A 21,115-nucleotide genomic window follows, 5' to 3' on the forward strand; every position below is an offset into this window, starting at 1 on the left:
AAAGGGGCATACAAAGCATACAACAAGGAAAGAACACCAAAAGGACAACTATAAAGAAATAACCTGAGCAAACTGTGCTTTATTGACCAAGGTCATGAGTTGAACTATCTTCCTGGGTATCTGCCCCATCTGCTGTTTAAGCACAACAGAGGCCACAGACTTCTCAACCTGTGCATCAAAGGCTCCTTCCTTCACCCCCCCAAAGAAGTCACCTACACTGCATGGACAAGGGAGACACAATCTCCTCATCCATGTCATCCACGTCGTCAGTCATGATGAAGTGGGCAGGGTTGGGGCGTGTACTGCCCATCCAGCTGGGGTCTATGTTGAGGGCAGCCACCAGTGAGTGGATGCCAGGGTTATTGACAATCTGGAAGCCACAGAGGATCTCGATCTGTTGCCAGCGGTGCAGGCGCTCCCGCAATGCTGCTGTCACCTCGCTCAGTGCTTGCCTGAAGACAGAGGAAAGAGAACGGCAGGCATGGACTTGGTGTGAACCCCAATAGGAATGAAGCCTCTTCTCAGAGGAACAAGTTTTGAGAATATGTGTGAATAAAACACACAATAAACTCATAAATTTAAGAGCAAGGCGAGAGATAAATAAAGTCTGAAGAAGGAGACCAGAGCTGTCCCTCCACCAATGAGGAAATGGAATTGGTGTTGGAGGCCCTGTATGCCCTCAAATTCTGAGGATGATATGGACATTGCCAGAGTAGATAACTGGTGTTACTTACTTAGCTGTTAGAATTTTATGATCTACATCATCCAGGGAAGAGCTGTGGGCCACATGGAAGGTGCCAAAGAGTGTGTTTCTCTTCTTTTTTATCTTCTCAGCCTGCAAAGATGAGGCCCCCAGTTCAAAAAGAGCAGGGATTCGAGGTTGGAAAAAATATGACAGGCCTTCCCCTATGGCTGGGACCCACTCCTCCTAGCCCAACTTAGACTGCACAAGGAAAAGGAAGAGAAAGAGGAAAAAGAGAAAGGCAGGCAAGGTAGAAGAAAAAGGAGGAGACAAAATAGAGAAAGCGAGGGGAGAAGCAAAGGGGTCCTTGATAGCCCTTTTGCCCCAGGAGGACCTCTGTCCCCATGGCAGCCTGAGGCTGGCAGAGCTTTCCCTCTGCCTGCCTCCACTTATTTCATCTTTTCCAGAAGATAGGCGGGAATGCCCCTATACCCTCATTCCCTCCTCCAGAAGCCTAAGGACACTGTCAGGAGTTGAACATTAGGAAAGAAACAGAACCCACCACCAGGATATCTCTTCACCCAATGGGAGGAACAGGGAGAGAGAGAGAAGAGGAAGATATGCAGGTAAAACGGAGAAGGGCAAAAAGGAGAAAAGAGGGCAATAGAAGGGCAGTTCTCACCCCCTCCTTGGCCACCAGCAGCTGCTTCTCAGCATTTTGTTTCTTGATGTTGTAATATTGCACCTCCACCTCATGTGTCAGCTGCAGCCACTTCTGAAGGGCCTCTGGAGCATACCATGAGCTGTGTGATTCTAGCTCCTTCTCTGCTTTCCTCAAGGCCTCCCGAACCTGTGCAGCCAAAAGGATGTGAGTTCATTTACTGCTATTAATACTCTCCAACACCTCTGTATGATGCTTCAGAACTCAGACTTCTTATCTGCTTTACAACTCTCTCAGGAAGGAGAAAGGGTAAGGATTATTTTCCATATTTTATATAGAAGAAAGCAAGCTCAGAGAAGAAAATTAACCTACTCAAGGTCCACAGTGTCAACCAGAACCCAAATTGAGATGTTTTTGTTCGCAGACGAAGGCATTCTTTTCTATCACATCAGCTTACTTTCCTGGTCATGCAGCAAGTTCCAGCAATCTTCCCTGATCTCTTCAGGAACAGGTCAGCTAATGAATCATCTTCTTACCAAGAGTCAGGGTCTGTGCTTAGACTTCAAGACATCACAATGTGACAGAAAAAGCACTGGTCAGGAATCTGAAAATCTGGTTCTTGTCCCTGGTCTGTCACTTAACTGGCTGTGTGACCCTGTGCTTCCTAAACCAGTTCTTAATTCGGTGTGAGGCAGGACTTTCTCCCATGCAAATCCAAACTATCAGTGAAGGGGTGATCTCAGGAGAGAATGAGTTCCCTGTTATGGGAGGTATGTGAAGAGCTCATGTCAGAGAGACCTGAAAAATGATTGGTACTTCAGAAGGGTATTGTCCTGAATGCTCCCAGAGTCTCCTCTAGCCCAGAGACTGTGTCTATGATTCTCTCAGGGAGTAGAGCAAGTGGGCTTTGAAAAGAACTCTGTACAAGGTGGGAAGACAATGAGCATGCCCACACCTAACAGAGGCATTACCAACAGAAGCCAAGACATGAGAGGACCAATGAAGTAGAAATAACCAACTTCTCTGCAGGGAGCACGCAATGAGGCAGTTCAAAGCACTAAAGTGTAAAAGACTTGAAAGTACATACAGACATTATGTACACAGAGTTTCTTGCTGTCTCATCCAAGCTACCAGCATAAGTGATCTCCAACTCTCCTACCTGAACAGAATCCCAGAGAAGATGCTTGAAAGCAGTCTTATTATCCCCAGCTTCAGCCAATGAGGTAAGCATCCTATAGCAAGCCTGAGGTCCTCTCCACAGCCTAAGATAGGCCAGGAGGGCCTCAGCTAGGGACAGAACACCTTTATTCCTTTGAGAGGCAATGAGTGTGCCAATCTTCACTTGGTTTCTGTTCCCTGAAAAAAAAAAACTAAAAATAGCCCACTCCTGTTTATGTAGCTTCTAAACGAAGACTAAATACTTTAGAAACTAATATACCAAGTCTGAAAATTTATGATCAAGTACTAAATTAAAAGCAGTTTAAGGAATGGGATAAGCTAAGCAGGGAATAATGGATGAAGAAGAAAAAAAAAGAGAGCAAATAGAGGGAAGCATGACAGTCAGGGAGGCATACAAAGGGGCTGGCCTACAAGGCTCAAAACCTGTTGGGAGCCAGGCACAGTGGCTCACACCTGTAATCCCAGTACTTTGGAAGGCCGAAGAGGAGGATCACTTGACCCCAGGAATTCGAGAGCAGCCTGGGCAACACAGTGAGACCTCATCTTACAAAAAATTGTAAAACTAGCCAGGTGGGATGGTGTGCACCTGTGGTCCCAGCTACTCAGGAGGCTGAGATGGGAGGATCGCTTGAGTCCAGGAGGTCAAGACTGCAGTAAGCCAAGATCATTCTACCACACTCCAGCCTGGGCAACAGAGTGAGACACTGTCAAAAAAAAAAAAAAAAAAAAGCTGTTTGGTTAATGAGAGAAGTAACTACAAAATAAGGAATGGGGGAGATGGAAGACAGACAGACAGAGACAGACATATCATGCCATGCACAGTAATAAAATGTCTGATGGGAAGACAACATACGGGCAAGTCAGAGTTCTTGTCCTTTTATTTTGTAGCTGTGGTTCTCAACCTTGTAACATACTGTAGCCACATGGGGAACTTTTTTACTTTATTTTATTTTGAGACAGGGTCTTGTTGTGTCGTCCAGGCTGGAGTGCAGTGGTGAATCTCAGCTCACTGCAACCTCTGCCTCCCGGGCTCAAGTGATCCTCCCTCCTCAGCCTCCTGAGTAGCTTTGGGACCACAGGCGTGCACCACCATGCCCAGCTAATTTTTTTTTTTTTTTTTTGGTAGAGATGGGATTTTGCCATGTTGCCCAGGCTGGTTTCAAACTCCTGGGCTCAAGCGATCTGCCTCCCCTTTGCCTCCCAAAGTGTAAGGATTACAGGAGTGAGCTACCATGCCTGGCCAGGAACTTAAAAAATACAGATATCTGGGCCCCAACCTAGAGATACTGATTTCATTGATCCGGGGTGTTTGCCTGGGCATTAAAATAGGCTCTCCAAGTCATTCTAATATGCAGCAAAAGTTAATAAACACTTATCTATATGTTTTAAATAAAGTGTTATCACCTGACTTCCACTTCCCAGTAAGATATAGTAGGTCATGGGAGAAAAACAATTCTGATCCAACACAACATCTGGAAAAAGCTGTATACATTTTATGAAAAATGTGTTTTCAAAATTGTTTTTATTTTGAAAAATTTAGGAAATATGTTATTTGTGTAAACATCTAAGGGCCTTGATATAGTTATTTTTATTTTTATTTTTGAGATGGAGTCTTGCTCTGTCACCCAGGCTGGAGTGCAGTGATGTGATCTTGGCTCACTGCAACCTCTGCCTCTCAGGTTCAAGCGATTCTCCTGCCTCAGCCTCCCGAATAGCTGGGATTACAGGTGCCTACCACCATGCCTGGCTAATTCTTGTATTTTTAGTAGAGATGGGGTTTTGCTATGTTGGCCAGCCTGGTCTCGAACTCCTGACCTCAAGTGATCTGCACGCCCCGGCCTCCCAAAGTGCTGGGATTACAGGTGAGCCACTGTGCCCAGCCTGATATAGTTATTTTAAATGAATTAATAAATATTTTTTAATTTTCTGTTTTAATTTCTAATAGGTTAAATATCAACAGTATTATCACCTATTAAAATGTTCTTTGAGGTCCTAAATAGTTTTTAAAAGTAAAGGGTCCTGGCTGGGTGTGGTGGCTCATGCCTGTAATCCCAGCACTTTGGGACACCAAGGCGGGTGGATCGCCTGAGGTCAGGAGTTTGAGATCAGCCTGATCAATATGGTGAAATCCCTTCTCTATTAAAAATACAAAATTAGCCATGTGTAGTGGCAGGCACCTATAATCCCAGCTACTCAGAAGGCTGAGGCAGGAGAATTGCTTGAACCTGGGAGGCGAAGGTTGTAGTGAGCCGAGATTGTGCGATTGCACTCCAGCCTGGGTGACAAGAGCGAGACTCCATCTAAAAAAAAAAAGAAAAAAAAGAGTAAAGAGTCCTAAGAACAAAAAGTGTGAGAACCACTAGACTAGATAAACTAAAAGTCAGAGAGAAAAAGCCTTTCTAAGATGAGTTGTCAATTGTCAGTCATTTTCTTCCTGGGAGACACTGATGATTTTAGGTGAGAGCTGAAAATTGCACTGGACCCACGTAGAAGATCTCCACTGGGGCACAAAGAAAACAGCCTACGATGTGGCAGAACTGCATCTCTCATAGTCTTTCAGGGTTGAAGAGAAAGAAACTAACAGCTTTCCATTCAAAAGTCAGGGAGGGACATATCTGAGAAACTGGGACAAATGAAAGCTACACCAAGTTTTACTAAAACTACAACCTAGTTCAAATGCAGCTACATCTCTGATTGGCTTGAGGTGATCAGTTCCTTAATACACTCCACGAAAGAAAGGGGGAAAAACTACTTGATGGAAGAGAAAATCATCTGGAGCCTCTATTTTTTTAATACACACTGTCCAGCGTGTCATAAAAATAAATTACTAGACATAAATGGCAAAAAAAAATGACTAATAATCAAGAGGAAAAATAAGCAGTCCCATAAATGATCCAGATGTAAGAATTACCAGACAAGGACTTTAAAATAATTATGATTGCTATGTTAAGGGAAATACAGGAAAAGATGGATACAGTAGATAAAAGATAGAAATTCTGGACAGGGAACTGGAACCTATAAAAGAGTAAAGTGGATATTCTAGAATTGAAAAATACATCGTCTGAGAGTAGAAACCCACTGGATGGGTTAAACAGCAGAATGCTTACAGTAGAATGCAGAATTAAAGAACTTAAAAGATAGATCAATAGAAAATAACCAAATCAAAGCACAGAGAGAAAAAAGAACAGAACTGAGCATAAGAGACATGTGGAATAGAGTTAAAAGATCTAACATAAATATTACATTCTCAGAAGGAGAGGAGAGAATGGAGCAGAAGTAATATTTTAAGAGATATATAAGTGCTAAAAAGAATGTATTTTCTAGAGTTAGGCAGAGTGTTCCAAATGTGTCAAGGAATTCAAACTTATTAACCATGTTTTTTAATTTTTTATATCCTTATGGATGCCATTGGTGACTTATTATTGGGAGAAGTATATTAAAATCTCTAACTGATTATAAAATTTGTCTAGTATCATTTTAGTTCAGTCAACATTTGCTTTATATTATTTTAGACTATATTATTAGATGTATCCAAATTAAGGGCTGTTATATATTAAATTGAATTCATCTACTTATCATTATGAAATATCTATTTTTGGGGTCTAGTAATACTTCTTGACCTAAAGTTTACTTTATATTAATGTAAATATTACATTTATATTAATATACAGGTACCTTTGCTTTATTTCACTTAGCAATTGCTTTAGGTCAATACTTCATGACCTAAATCCTATTTTATATTAATATAAATATTATATTTATATCAATATATAGCTACCCCTGCTTCATTTTGCTGCTTTATTTTGTAACATATCTTTTCTCATCCTTTTCCTTTAAGCTTTTTTTGTGTTCTTATATTTAAAGTGTGTCTCTTATAAACAGCATATAATTGAGTTTTGGCATTAATCCAATCTGACAATCTTTGCCTTTTAACTGAATTGCTTAGTTTTTTTCATACAAACCAAGTCTCAACAAGTTTCAAAGGACTACACCCACACAGCATATGTTCTCTGACCATAGTGAAATTAAACTAGAAATCGGTAAAAGAAAGATAAGTAAAAAAGTCCTCAAGTGTTTGAAAATCAAGCAACATACTAGATAACCATGTGCCAAAAAAGGAGCCACAATAAAAATTAGAAAACTTTTGACCTGAATTATAATAAAAATATAAAATAGAGATTCCTGAATGATCATCTTACTTGAGGGGAAAAAAAGATCCTTGACAGCCTACTTCATATCACATACAAAAGTTAATTTGAAATAATATCCCTAAATGTGAAAAGACAAACAATAAAGGTTCAGAAGAAAATTTAGGGAACTATCTTGGGGATAGGGAAGGATTTCTTAAACAAGAAACAAAAAGCAAAAAGCATCAAATTTTTTTTTTTTTTTTTTTGGAGATGGAGTCTCGTTCTGTTGTCCAGGCTGGAGTGCAGTGGCACTATCTTGGCTCACTGCAACCTTCACCTCCCAGGCTCAAGCAATCCTCCTGCCTCAGCCTCCCAAGGAGCTGGGACTACAGGTGTGTGCCACCACACCCAGCTAATTTTTGTATTTTTAGTATGGATGGGCTTTTGCCATGTTGGCCAGGCTGGTCTCGAACTTCTGATCTCAAGTAATCTGCCCGCCTCAGCCTCCCAAAGTGCTGTGATTACAGTCATGAGCCACAATGCCTGGCCGCATTTAATCATTTAAAAAACTTAATCATTTAATCATTTAAAAAACACAGTTTTTTAATCATTTAAAAAACTGATTAAATTAGAAGCCCTTAAAATCAAGGACTTCTGTTTATCAAAAGACAATATTAAGAGAGCAAAAAAAACAAGTCAAGGCTGAGAGAAAATATTTTCTGCATATGTGTGTATTTATACTGACAAAACACTAATATCCAAAATATATAAATAATGCTTACAAATCAATAAGAAAAAGACAATCCAAAAAAAAAAGAAAAAGACAATCCAATTTTTAAAATGAGAAGAGATTCCCAAATCAAATGGCCAATAAATTTATTAAAAGGTATTTAATAATATTAGGGAAATGAAAATTAAAATCACAAGATACTACTATACATTTACCAGAATGTTTAAAATTAAAATGCCTAAAAATACTGAGGTCATGGATCAACTAGAATTCTCTTACATTGTTTTGGCAGTATAGATTGGTACAATCATTTTGGAAAACTGTTTGACAGTTTCTAATAAAGCTAAATACATGAATACTCTATTATATGTCCAACAGAAATGAGTGCTTATGCCCACCAAGAGACATATGCAAGAAGATTCATAGCAATATTATTCATAAAAGTCAACAAAGCTGCAGACAACCCAAATATTTATCAATGGAAGAGTGGATAAATTATAGTATACTCATACAATAGATGAGTAACTCAGCAATGGAAATAAACCAACTATCACTACATGCAACTTTGATGACTCTCATAGACATAATGTTGAGTGAAAGAAACAAAACACAAAAGAGTATATACTGTATAATGCCATTTATATGAAGTTCAAAATTAGACAAAACTAACTGGTTTACAAGTTGTGACAGTAGTTAACTTCTGGATGAAATATTAACTGGGGGAGCAAAAGTGAGTTTTCTGGGGTGCCGAGAAGGTTCTGTATTTTGATCTGGGTGGTGGTAACACAGGTACGTGCATATGCAAAAGTTTGCCAGCTGTATACTTATGACTTGTACACTTTATGTAAATACCTCAAAAAAAGAAACAAAATAACTGTTATCGCCTATTATCCACTGTTCTTTGAAAATCATAGTGACTATTTTTATAATTTTCTTTTTTTGGGTTTTTTTTCCGAGACAGATTTACTCTTGTTGCCCAGGCTGGAGTAAAATGGCACGATCTCGACTCACTGCAACCTCCGCCTCCGGGGTTCAAGCAATTCTCCTGCCTCAGCCTCCTGAGTAGCTGGGATTACAGGTACCTGCCGCCACACCCAGCTAATTTTTTTGTATTTTTAACAGAGATGGGCTTTCACCATGTTGGCCAGGCTGATCTCGAACTCCTGACCTCAAGTGATTCACCCACCTTGGCCTCCCAAAGTGCTGGAATTACAGGCATGAGCCACTGTGCCCATAGTGACTATTTTTTACAACTTGAACTCTTATTGGTAAGAGTCCAGTGACTCTAGAGCATAGTCTTTGGATCACATTTCAAATTCCTCACACATGAAACTTCCAGCCAGACCCTGGGCCCCTGCCCTTTGCCCACCCGTCAAGGTGTCCAGGAATTTGTGGACTCTCCTACCTGCTCCAACTCTTCCTCAGCATATTTTTGGCGGCTCCGCTCATTCTCAGTACCCTCCCGCAGCTCCTTCAGCCGCTGGGCTTCCTGCTTAGCAAGGTTGATCTCATCGCGCAGCTTCTTCTCCAGATGGACCTTCTCCACCTCCACTGTGCGGTGCTCCTCCTGGGCCTTGTGCAGCCTGGGGGGCAATGCAGGGAGCTGGAGGAGGCCAGGCAGGCAAGGGGGTGCCAGCCAACATGCCATGAGTCACGGCACCAAAGAGGAAAATGACGGCTCCAACTCTCAGCATATATTCTCCCTGCTCTGCTGACTGTCTGGCTCTGAGCTAACTCAGGGCCAATAGAAACCACAGTTATTACCTAATTCACACCTTGACCATCATTTTGCTGCCAGTAGTCAAGGCTGTGGAGCCCGATTCTCAGGCATCTGAATCCCTCCTCTAAACTGTCTCATACAAAAATCATAACAAGTACCAGTTTACAAGGTACTTCCCCCCATTTGTCCTCCCAGCAGATAATGATATATTGGTACCATTATCAGCCTAGGACAGGCAGATATGGAGCCTTAGGGAGGGAAAGCAACTTGCAGGAAGAACTGAGGCTAGAATTCCAATCTGTGTGACTTCAAATGCCGTAATTAATCCCCTTATGTAGTGGTATCTAGAAAGTTCAATAAATGTAGAATACCCTGCAAGCTAGACAAAAAGATCCAGGAAAAACCTAATGGCCGAGAAATGACTGGGGTGGTAGCAGAGGGGTGGATTAAGGAAGATGAGGAAGGAACTATTGAGCTAGACCTCTTGGATTCCTGAGCTTCTGTTCCCAGAAGCAAAAAACAAATTTATGCCAGAGGGGCTGGGCAGGGCTCAGGAGAGTCCCCTGCTGCCCCCAGGCCCTGAGTTCCTTTCCCAAGTATCTTCCTTAGTGGATAAGATCTCAAGGGCATGAGTTATAATGTAAGTCTACCCTTGCACCGTCACACACATTCCCTCAGTTCACTGACAAAACCTTCCAGCCAGCTAAACAAGCCTTCTCCCTTCCTCACTTCTTTCCTCCACACGGCTATCTGTGTTAATACACTCATTCATTCATCTATTCATTCACCAAGTTCTTTCAAGTGCCTACTAAGTGCCAAGCACTGTGCTAAGCCCTAAATGTATGGCAATAAATCAGAAAGCTGTCCCTGCCACTGAGGAGCTCATGATTTACTCCAACAAAGACAAGTAAACAGGTAACTGTATACAGTGTGACAAATTCTATAATAAAATTATCATATATATGATAAAATATATATATCTTTTCATTATAGAATTTTATATATATATATGATGTTGGGTGCACCCAAAAGATGGAGTAATCAGCTCTGCCTGACAGGAGTCAGGGAAAGAAAGGGAGACTTGGGCTACACCCAGAACAAAGACTGAGAATTTGCTAATCCCTTTGGAAGAGAGAACGGACTTTACTGTCTGGTCTTCCTTTCTAAGTAAAAACCACCAGGTTACCAGGGAACCAGATTAGGAAGGGGAAAGGACGGTGAAGAAGAAATAAGATATATAGCTTAGACTTGAGGTATGGAAAAGAAAGGATAGACTACAGAACAAGAAGGACCCTGAGAGAACACTGATCACTGAGATAATTAAGTAGATGAAACAGATGAAACAAACAGAACTCAATCTGTAAAAAACAAAACTAAGTCCAGAGCTATCAGTGGCGGAGACCTCAAAAGGTATCGTGGAACAAGCAAGGAGGTAAGAGGAGGAAATGTCAGGCTGCAAGCTCCTGCGAATTGTAATCTGCCTACTTTGTCCCTGAAGAGAAAGGGAGTTGAACCTCCTGAAAATGAACACCAGATGGCAACACATGCATAGGTAAAGACAAACCAGAGGCGCCATTTCCTGCCATCTCCTTCCCTTGCTGAATGTCCTTCTTTATTGTACTCTTCCATGACCCAACTGTATAAAGTTACACCATTAAGGATTCACTTCTTCACTGAAATACTGTCCTCTATGAAAGCAGCCTCTTGAGAAAAGCCAATACTACGATATGTCTGTCCTTTATAATAGTGAGCTCCTTTGTAGTAGAATCAAGACTGACCCCCTTTCATAGTGCCAATGAGGTCTGTTAGAGATGGAGATCAATAATTATTGTTTCGTGCAGAAATGAGCAAATAAATATACAATTAAGCACTGTCTCACTCCAAGGCAACAACCATTAGCATTGTAATTAGTCCTGGCTCTAAGCAGTTGTGTGACGATGAGCAAGTTTTGCCTGCTTTGGGAATCAAAATTCCTGCCTGCCTCAAATAATTATCTGGAAACTCAATGAAATCCTAACTGGAATGTACATGTAGAATTATAATTATTCACACAAATTATCAGGAACTCTGTAATAAAGCTCTGTAAAAGCTGGCATTGCAGGTCTGTTAATACAAGGAGGAACAAGGTGGCAGTGGGCTCTGGACACTCAGAGGAGGATATATGTGTGCATGTGTGCAAGCCTATTTCTATGGGGGAAAGGGAAGGGGTGTCTTTGCCTCTTTCTAAGTGCCGCAGTGGTCATTTAGCTCTGGAGGTCTTAGGGAGCAGGGAGTGCTGGGAGCTTAGTTTTATCCCCAAACTTGGAATGTCTCCTGCCTAGATTCTTTTGCCTTTGGAATGGAAACAGTACATGTTTTTCAAACAAATGAGGTATGGGGACTGCTCAGACAGCAGCAGTTAGCCCCTAATTGGCAAAGGGCCCAAGAACAAGGGGCCCAGCAGAGTAGCCAGGATTCAGCTTAGAGATCAGACCCCTCTTGCTCCCTAGAAGCCCAGCCCATGGAAATACACCCATTAAGTCTGCTACCTCAGTAAAAGCAGCACCCTGGAGTGTCAAAATTCCTAGTTCACTACTTACTGATATATGACCCTGAGCAAAGCACTTACCCTCTCTGTGCCTTCATTTCCTCAACTCTAATAGTACCTACTTCAAAGGGCTATAGTGATTAAAAGCAATAATGCATTTAATTATTTAACAATACCTGGCTCACAAGAAGTCTTTTCCCCACCCCTCCAAAGAAAATAGTGTTTATCATTTAAAAATAACACAATGGCTGGGCACAGTGGCTCAGGCCTGTAATCCCAGCACTTTGGGAGGCTGAGGTAGACCTCTTGAGTCCAGAGTTCAGGAAAAGCCTGGGCAACCCAGCAAGACCCCTGTCTCTACAAAAAATCAAAAAAATTAGCCTGGCATGGTGGCATGTACCCAGCTACACAGGAGGCTGAAGCAGGAGGATCTCTTGAGCCCAGGGGGTGGAGGCTGCAGTGAGCCATGTTCATGCAATTGAACTTCAGCCTGGGCAACAGACCAAGACCCAGAGTCAAAAAAATAATAATAATAAATAGAAATAAATGAAAAGACAAGACTTCATTTCCTTTTACATGAGTTCCTGCAAAGACTTCCCAACTAGAGTACCTAGGCTTCCAGAATCATTTTCTAAAAAACAGTCCTGAATAGGCCTCTCCTCTTCTTGAAAATAAAACAACCGAAAAAACCTGATTTGACTCTCTATTGCCTTCTGCATCCTACTAACTTCCCCACATGCATCTTAAGGTCCCAGGGATCTGGCCCCACCCTATACACTCAACCTTAACACCCAGGACCTCCCTACCCGTCTTTCACGGCTACCTCCTCAGAGTCCCACATCCACTCATTCACCTCTTTGTCTTTCTAGTCATTAGCATTCTTATCCTATAAGCTGAGTCTGGAACTAAGTCTGTATTAAGTGTGCTCTCACTGCTGCTTCTTGTGGGTGTGTAAGTTTTGTTTCCTCAGGAACAGTGAATTTCTTACAACTGCCGTCACAGAACTGGTTACTAAATGTTAGGAAATACACAGGCTGACTGACTGACTGACGGGCACTCTCTTTTCACAGCTAAATCTTCTGCCATAGTTTTGAAGTCATATTTTATTTTAACAGAATCCCACACCATATGAGTTGGAAGTGTTCTAGGAGAGTTTAGCATTCTCCTAGGTCAATCCCTTCATATTACCAATGAGGAAATAAGTCCTGGGAGGGAAAGAGATTTATCCAAAGTCATATAGCAAGTCAGTGTTTATGAGATTTAGATTCCTTATAAGAAAGAACTAAGGACAGTAAGAAGGAAGGTTTGTGAGGTTTCTTTGGGGAACAGCAAAGAACAGTTCATTATATCTATTTATATGCTAAGAGAAGCAGTGCAGAGATGGATGAAGGAAGAATGACCCCCTAACAAGCAATGGGAAGCTCAAGACCTCTGGCAGCTACACATTTCTCCTTCTGAAGCTAAGAGGCAAAGAAGATAGAAACAAGTTTCTCCCCAGGAGGAATAACTGCCCAGGGCACTTGGAATATCAGCAACCTAAACTTGCAGTGCAGTTTTGGAAGGATGATGCAGCCTGGGCTGCCATGTTGACAAGGTCTCAGGGGCCAAGTGGCTCACACCCAGGTGGAAATAGGAGGTTCCCAGGAGCCAAAGGTAATGGCAGGGCCTTACCTTTCCTGAAGGTCATGCAGACTCTGCTCAGCTCGGTGTAACCCTTCCAAGTCCTTCATCATCTTCTTCATGTGCTCCTTGGAGTAACGGTTCTGGATATAGGCAAACCAGCAGCCGCCCACACCAATAACGATAGACACCACCAGCATGAAGTCCTTGAGGTGATTATGGCGGGTCACTGCCAAAGAGGGGAGGGCATGGTGAGTTAGGATGCCCACTGCACACTTAGCCTTGCAGACTCCACTGCACACTCTCCCACTCACCCACTGAGAAGGAATTAGTTTCTCTTCTTAGATACACAATTCCCATACACTATTATAGTAAGCTCTATGTCTATCTCTCTGCTAGCCAAGGCTTTGTTTTGAAATGAGAGGCCTTACAGCAATACAGGAAGCTTATTAAATCATACTTCCTTAAGATGCAGTGAAGAGGAGAGAACTAGTGCCTTCTCAATATACCCCAGCCATCTTTGGGCTAGGATGAGCCCATATGCCCAGATGTAGTGGCTTCTGTCCTACAGGGTAAGCAATTCTAAAGTTCCACAGTAGGTAAATGGAGATGACTGGTATAAAGGATATAAAGCAATGTCACCAGAAGCCTCAGTTCTGGCTGTAGGACTGAAGTCACTGTAGAAACTAGGTCTCCTGGACTACCAGGCCATTCTTGGCACAGATCAGGGAAAGGTCCAGAAGTCTCAATCTACGGTGAACATTTCTAGGCTACTGTGAAATCCAGAAACTCTAGAACAGGATAGCATCAAGAAATTGATATTGATGAGACATTACACCTACTAGAAACTGAGGGGCAGAGCTATTTCCAGAAAACACCTGGTAGCAATTCAGTGAAGCACGAGGGCCCCAACCACCAGCTGGGGTTCAAAGAATGCCCATTGTCCAGAGCAAAATTTAAATGTTAAACAAGAAATGACACCAAAAGATAAAAAGCAAAAGCCACATCCTAAACACTTAGCTAATCAGGAGAGAGGCACTTCTGGAACTAACATTGTTCCTGGTATAACAGATCTGGGCTCTGTGCCACAGCACAAAAGACTTGAAAGGGGCACTATAAGAAGGAGACGGCTGCTCCTGCATCCTCTGTCTAGGTTGTGCTGTGGGCTCAGAGGAGCCCTGGATGTGGGAGTCAGAGAAAGAGGGAAAAAAGGGAGTTATGCCAGAGCTAATGACCCTCTGTGCACAGCAAGTTGCCCTTAGACAGTGGAGGAGGAGGTACGACTGGCATGATCCTTGGACACAGTAAGGACGTGAGGCTGGTGGAAATCCAAAAGGACTCAGGTCGAGCCACCAAGTTAAGGGAGGGTCAAGACACCAGAAAAAGAAACCATATGATACTGATGCCCATAGTTTGACAAAAAGAGTTACCATAATAGCTGCTCACAGAAAGGCTGAACAGCAGGACATGGGGATGAGATGGGATCAAAGACAAATTAACACATCCTATTTCCACCCACGGGAGGGGGGTTACTAGGTCAGGGTGGTGGCCATGTCCTTCATATGTTTATTCCAGGCTCTCTGAAAGAAAACCAAGGGTCCTCTCATGGCCATCCCCTAGCCTCCAGGTAGGCTACAAGTCTAGGCATACTTAAGCCCTCACTCTCCTACCTTTCAGGTTCCAAGAGGAGCTATTTCTGCAGCACAGTGAGTTGTCTTTCTTCCTGGAACACACCTGCCTCCTCCAGAGCCACTACCAGAGTCTGAGGTATTCTTTGTCTCCCCTGTTTGTTAACGACTTTTAATCTTGGTTTCCTAGGGTTTCTCAACTTCAATATCCCCTTTATATTCTTACCAAAAGTCAAAGGTATCCTTGTTCAAACAAGACTCCACGCAACGAGTGCTTCCAATACTTCAAATACTTAAGGTGGGTATGCAGATTGAGCCTAGTTATTTCATTTGGTTTCTTATTCTACGTTATCCAGTTCAATTTGCCAGAAAAGCAACCACTCCTGCTCGCTGAGGACTTTCCCCTATTTTCTGAGCCAATGAAGAAGGAAGATAAGGCATAGTCTTTTCTTTTCCTATCTCCAAATGCCCCTGACCTGCAACAATTATTCTGTAGGCCTCCCTGCACTTTTCTCAATATTCCTGCTGAAAGCACAAAGGGCACACTAGCCCCTAGCCCAAAACTAAGCACACTGTAGGCACACGTTAAAAATTAAAAATAGTAGCTACCATTTATTTAGGGGAAATTGGGGCACAGAGAACCTTAGAAATGTGTCCAAGGTCACAAAGCTACTGAGTGATAGAGCTAGTCAGCTTGATTTCAAAGCTGGAACTCTTTATTATATCTTGTTTCCTCTAACGGAAGTAGAAGATGGATAACATTTCCTAACATCTCCAAACACCCCTAACATCTGCAAACTGGTACTATTTGGAGAGCCCTAGATGGGCCTGTAAGCCCAGAGCCAACTCTGCAGAGTGAAAAAGACTGTAAAGGGCTGTGTGCTACTCTGTGGTCACATGGGGAGGACTGAGCATGCCTTCTACTGTCAGAAAATGGACCTTGAGGTGGCCTTCTGCTGAGCCAATCTGATCCCTCTTCTCTTTTCCCAAGTTCTGAGGCTGCTGTGGACAGATGGCACCTGTTCCCTCAGCATGCCCTCTTGGCTACTGCATGACAAACCTTTTATGTGAGATATGTCAAGCCTCAGACCAATAGCAGAATTTTGATTATGGCTCGGTGAGGTGGCTATAGCTCACAGCTGTACCAAGTCTAGGTTCTCTGGGGTGTTTGTGTGCTAAATGACCAACGATGAGGTCTAAGTGTCTGCTCATTCAGCCTTAAGAACTCATCCTAACTTCAGAACACAGGTCAGACCCAGTACAGGCCTCTAGGTCCTAAATGGGTGTTAAAGAATAGCACTGAAATAGGGATTTTTAGTCCATGCTCAGAGGGGAAATAAAGTCTACAGGGGCGCAGATCAAGGGACTATTTGTAAACATCCAGCAGGCACACCCCCACCCCTTTCAGAAGTTTCCTGGCAAAGAGCTCCTTAGTATTTTCCTCAGACTCCAGCTGGCAATTTTCAAAAGTTTCATTAGACAAGCATCAGTAGAAAAATATAAAAACAATATTTGCCATCAGGACAGCTGCTGATTTCTAAAATCTTAGCTTCCAGGAGTATACCCAGTTCTATCAGAATCCTTGAATGAGAGAGCCACTAAGAACCTTTAATGACCAAACCCATTTTACAGAAAAGGAAACCCAAATCCAGGCAGAATTGAATTGCCAAAGATCACTTAATAAGGCAAGGACCAAGCACAGAAGTCCTAAAAATACAGGAGGCAGACACCAGGAAGGAACAGACCTCCTGTCTTTTATACAGAACCCTTATTAAGCAAGGAGTTCTTCCCAAAAATCATAAACTGTCACAGCTGAAAGAAACTGTAGGGAGGAATCTCATAATATAAATCATAAAACACACCTGAGAAAAGTGACCTACCCAAGGTCACACAGTGAGTGGCAATTTTGAAAAGGGACCCAGGTCACCTGCCAATACAGGGTTCTTTCCCAAACTTCAAAGAAGTCGTCTGAATAAAACTCCAGGAGCTACAAAAAAATCAAGCTGTACAGGCATATACCTCAGAAACACTGCAAGTTCAGTATGAGGCCACTGCAATAAAGCTAATAAAGCAATAAAGTGAGTCACACAAATTTTTTGGTTTCCCAGTGATAAAAGTTATGTTTACACTATACTATAGTCTATTAAGTGTATAATAGCATTATGTGTAAAAATACAGTGTGCGTGCCTTAATTTAAGAATAACTTATTGAGGCCGGGCGCGGTGGCTCAAGCCTGTAATCCCAGCACTTTGGGAGGCCAAGACGGGCGGATCACGAGGTCAGGAGATCGAGACCATCCTGGCTAACACGGTGAAACCCCGTCTCTACTAAAAATACAAAAACTAGCCGGGCGAGGTGGCGGGCGCCTGTAGTCCCAGCTACTCGGGAAGCTGAGGCAGGAGAATGGCGTAACCCCGGGATGCGGAGCTTGCAGTGAGCTGAGATCCGGCCACTGCACTCCAGTCCGGGCGACAGAGCGAGACTCCGCCTCAAATAAAAAAAAAAAACTTATTGCTTAAAAATTCCAACACAGACACTCAAAAGTGAGCACACGCTCTTGGAAATATGGTACCAACAGCTTGATCAACACAGGATTGCCACAGACCTTCAACTTGTAAAAAATGCAATTGTCTGCAAAGTGCAGTAAAGCAAAGCACAATAAAACAAGGTATGCATGTATATATTTAGTAAGACATAATTCACAGAGCCTAAAATTCTAAGTCTCTCTCTTAAAATGTGCAATTCAATGGTTGTAGTATATTCACAAGGTTGTGCAACCATTGACAAAATTAGTGTTAGAATATTATCATTATTAGCCATATCTATTAGCAGTCACTTCCTATTTCCCACTGCCCTCACTCCCAGCCCCAGAAACCACTAATCTATTTTCTGTCTCTATGGATTTGTGTATTCTGGGCATTTTATGTAAGTGAAATCACAAAATTATATAATATGTGGCCTGTTGTGACTGGCTTCTTTTACTTGGCATGTTTTCAAGGTTCATCCACACTGTAGCATATATCAGTACTTCATACCTTTTAGTGGCTGATTAATATTCTACTGTATGTATATACCATTTATTTTTCCATTCATCAACTGACAGACACTTGAGTTGTTTCCACTTTTTGGCTATTATTCTAATTTCAACACATCCTTACCAATACTTGTTACTGTCTTTTTTATTATATCCTAGTGGGTAAAAAGTGTTACCTCATTGCGATTTTGATTTGCATTGCCCTGATAATGATGTTGAGCATTGTTTCAGGTGTATATTGGTCATTGAACTGTGGACTATATAAATATATGTTCAAATCCTTTGTTCATTTTTTGTTTGTTCGTTTTGAGAGAGGGTATCACTCTGTCACCCAGGCTGGAGTGCAGTGGCATGATCTTGGCTTACTGTAACCTCTGCCTCCCAGGTTTCAGCAATTCTCACGCCTCAGCCTCCTGAGTAGCTGGGATTACAGGCATGTGCCACCACACCTGGCTAATTTTTGCATGTTTTTAGTAGAGACGGGGTTTTGCCATGTTGGCCAGACTGTTCTCGAACTCCTGTCCTCAGGTGATCTGCCCACCTCAGCCTCCCAAAGTGCTGGGATTACTGGCATAAGCCACCGTACCTAGCAAGAATTTTTTATGTATTCTGGATAGTAGAGCCTTGTCAGAAAAATGTTTGCCAATACTTTCTCCATTTTGTGGGTTTTCTTTTCACTTTCTTGGTACATTCTTTGAAGTATAAAACTTTTTTATTTTGGTGAAGTCCAATTTATCTATTCTTTCTTTTGTTGCATGTGCTCTTTAAAAAATAATTTGAGGTAAAATTCACATAATATAAAAGTAACCATTTTAAAGTAAGCAATTCAGTGGCATATAGTACATTCATGATGTTATGCAACTACCACCTCTATCTAGTTCCAAAACATTTCTATCACTCTACAGTAAAATTTTTTACCCAGTAAATGGTTTCTCCCCATTCCCTCCTCCCACCAATCCCTGCCAACCATCAGTCTACATTCTGTCTCTGTGGATTTATCTATTCTAATCATTTCATATTAACAGAATCATACAATATTTGATCTTTTGTGTCTGGCTTCTTTCATTTAGCATAATGCTTTCCAGGTTCATCCACATTGTAACATGTATCAGAATTTCATTCCATTTATAGGTGAATAATATTCCATTGCACCACAATGTATTTATCTATTTATCTATTAATAGATATTTGGGTTGTTTTATTTTTTGGCTCTTGTGGCATTTGCTGCTATGAACATGCATGTACATGTACTTGTTTGAGTACTTGTCTTCAATTCTTTGCATGTATACCTAAGTGTAGAATTGCTAGGTTCTATGGTAACTCTGTGTCTAATTTTTGAGAAACCACCAGACTATTTTACATAGTAGCAGAACCATTTTACCTTCTCATCAGCAATGTACAGGGGTTCCAATTTCTCTATACCCTTGCCAAAACTTGTTTCCCATTTTTAAAAACTATTTTTATTATAACTGTCCCAGTCAGTGTGAAGTATATTCTTAGCTTCAGTACCTGTGTTCTGCCTATCTCAGGAAGATAGTTTTCCTGCTGATCTCTGGCCTTCCTTAAGTTAAATCACATGCAGCACATGGGCTACATGCAATAAGCCTAAGAGAAAAATACCCCTGTCCTGGTATCAGTCCAACCTGCTCCACCAGGGCCCATCGTATTGGTTCTGATATCTTGGACCCCGTACCATGTCCCCAGCATTCTGGTTCCCATAGCTGATTTTTCCAGATAAAATCCTTGACTGCTTTAACCTGTAGTTTCTACTGTACCCTTTCAGACATGGTAAATCTGATTTTGATACAGATACAGCTTGATAATATATATTACAAGGCTAAGGAAGACTTTCAGGCTGCTGAAAACCTCCCCTTGCTGGGTGGTGACAGAGGAGAACCTTTGCAAAAGTAGCCTAGCTTTTATAGTTGGGTATAAGTATTCTTGGTGTGTACAAAGAGATGTATAAGTTGTTAACAGGGAGAGTTTAATAAGGCCACTTCCACTTCTCATCTTTCAAGACTCAGCTCAAGAATTACTTTCTCCATAAAGTTTCCTGGACTCCAATAGGAAACTCCTCCCTAGTATGTGCCCCCAGTTGAACTCTGGAAAGACTTACATAATAGCTATAACACTTACTATATTTGTTGACACTTTACTATATTTGCTGACATAGCTATCTCCATTTAGATAGAAGTACTTGAGAGCAGGGATCCTGCCATTTATGCTGGTACTTAGAATGTGCTCAGTAAAAGTTAGTGAATGATGAAAGGCCACTGCTCAATACAGAGACTAGGCCTTACATAAAGAGTAGAACCAGTTACTGTGTCATTATTCAAAACCTACCAATGAAGGTGAGCAAAATGTGTCCTAGAACCCCGCACTCCCCCAAAAAAAGGTGGCAAAGGAAGTGGAAACAGTAGTCTTCGCCCAGGTTGCTCTGTTTCATACTTTCAAAAAGCATAGATTCACTTGTATTGAGACATCAGCTTGCGCATTTGCCAAGCCATACTCACAGACAGGGAAATGTTATATTGCCTCTGACCTTGCCTGCCAGCTGCTTCTCTGGACTGGTTCCTGATTCAATACCTTTCTGCTGCTGGCACCCTAAATCGAGGCAAGCCATTCCCAAAGGGCAGGAAGCGGGCCCTAAGAGCCTGTTTAGTTAAAAATAGTTTTCCAAGAAATCTCACTACTTTTTGCTCCCCCTTGGTTCACTTAGAATTGGGAAAAGGATGGCAGGTTGGCTGTTCCCACAACATAGCTCTGTGGAAACTGAACAACCCAATTCTCTCAACTAGCCCTGTTGGCTGAAGAGACCACCCTTTCTTAGGCCCAAGTGTGTCTACTGCTTCAGTGAAAACCCACTTAGTCCTCCTTGGTCATTCAATGATACAAAAATATTCACTAATCAGTTCATGCACTCTAAATGTCTACAATAACCCACTGTCATTTTATATATATATATAGCTGCTGATGTGCTATTGAAATGAAATATGGAAGTAGGTAACAGCTAACAAGCTTTCAGTCCATAGTGGGTTACTTCTATCCCTGAGCATACTTTTCATATTTTAGCTTTTGTATTCTTGCTCAGGTTGCTTACTCTGCCTATAATGTCCTATTCTGCCACCTCCAAAGAATAAAGCTCTATCCACCCTTAAAGGCAGAGGTCACATGTCACCTTGTCTATAGGATACCTTCACTAGG

At 41.9% G+C, this 21,115-nt stretch overlaps 1 protein-coding gene across 3 annotated transcripts in view; it reads right to left on the bottom strand.

Annotated features, from left to right (window-relative positions):
- Positions 1-21,115, bottom strand: part of STIM1 (stromal interaction molecule 1) — a 222,222-nt gene that overhangs the window by 9,780 nt on the left and 191,327 nt on the right. For all 3 annotated transcript variants that reach the window (XM_011956745.1, XM_011956746.1, XM_011956743.1), the window contains exons 6-10: positions 13,301-13,478; positions 8,788-8,965; positions 1,365-1,532; positions 735-835; positions 217-452 (exon numbers count right to left, since the gene is read on the bottom strand). In XM_011956745.1, coding sequence (XP_011812135.1) covers positions 217-452; positions 735-835; positions 1,365-1,532; positions 8,788-8,965; positions 13,301-13,478 — 861 coding nt within the window. The remainder of the gene's footprint in view (positions 1-216; positions 453-734; positions 836-1,364; positions 1,533-8,787; positions 8,966-13,300; positions 13,479-21,115) is intronic.

Source organism: Colobus angolensis, unplaced genomic scaffold (assembly GCF_000951035.1).
Source record: "Colobus angolensis palliatus isolate OR3802 unplaced genomic scaffold, Cang.pa_1.0 Scaffold424, whole genome shotgun sequence".
NCBI lineage: Eukaryota > Metazoa > Chordata > Mammalia > Primates > Cercopithecidae > Colobus > Colobus angolensis.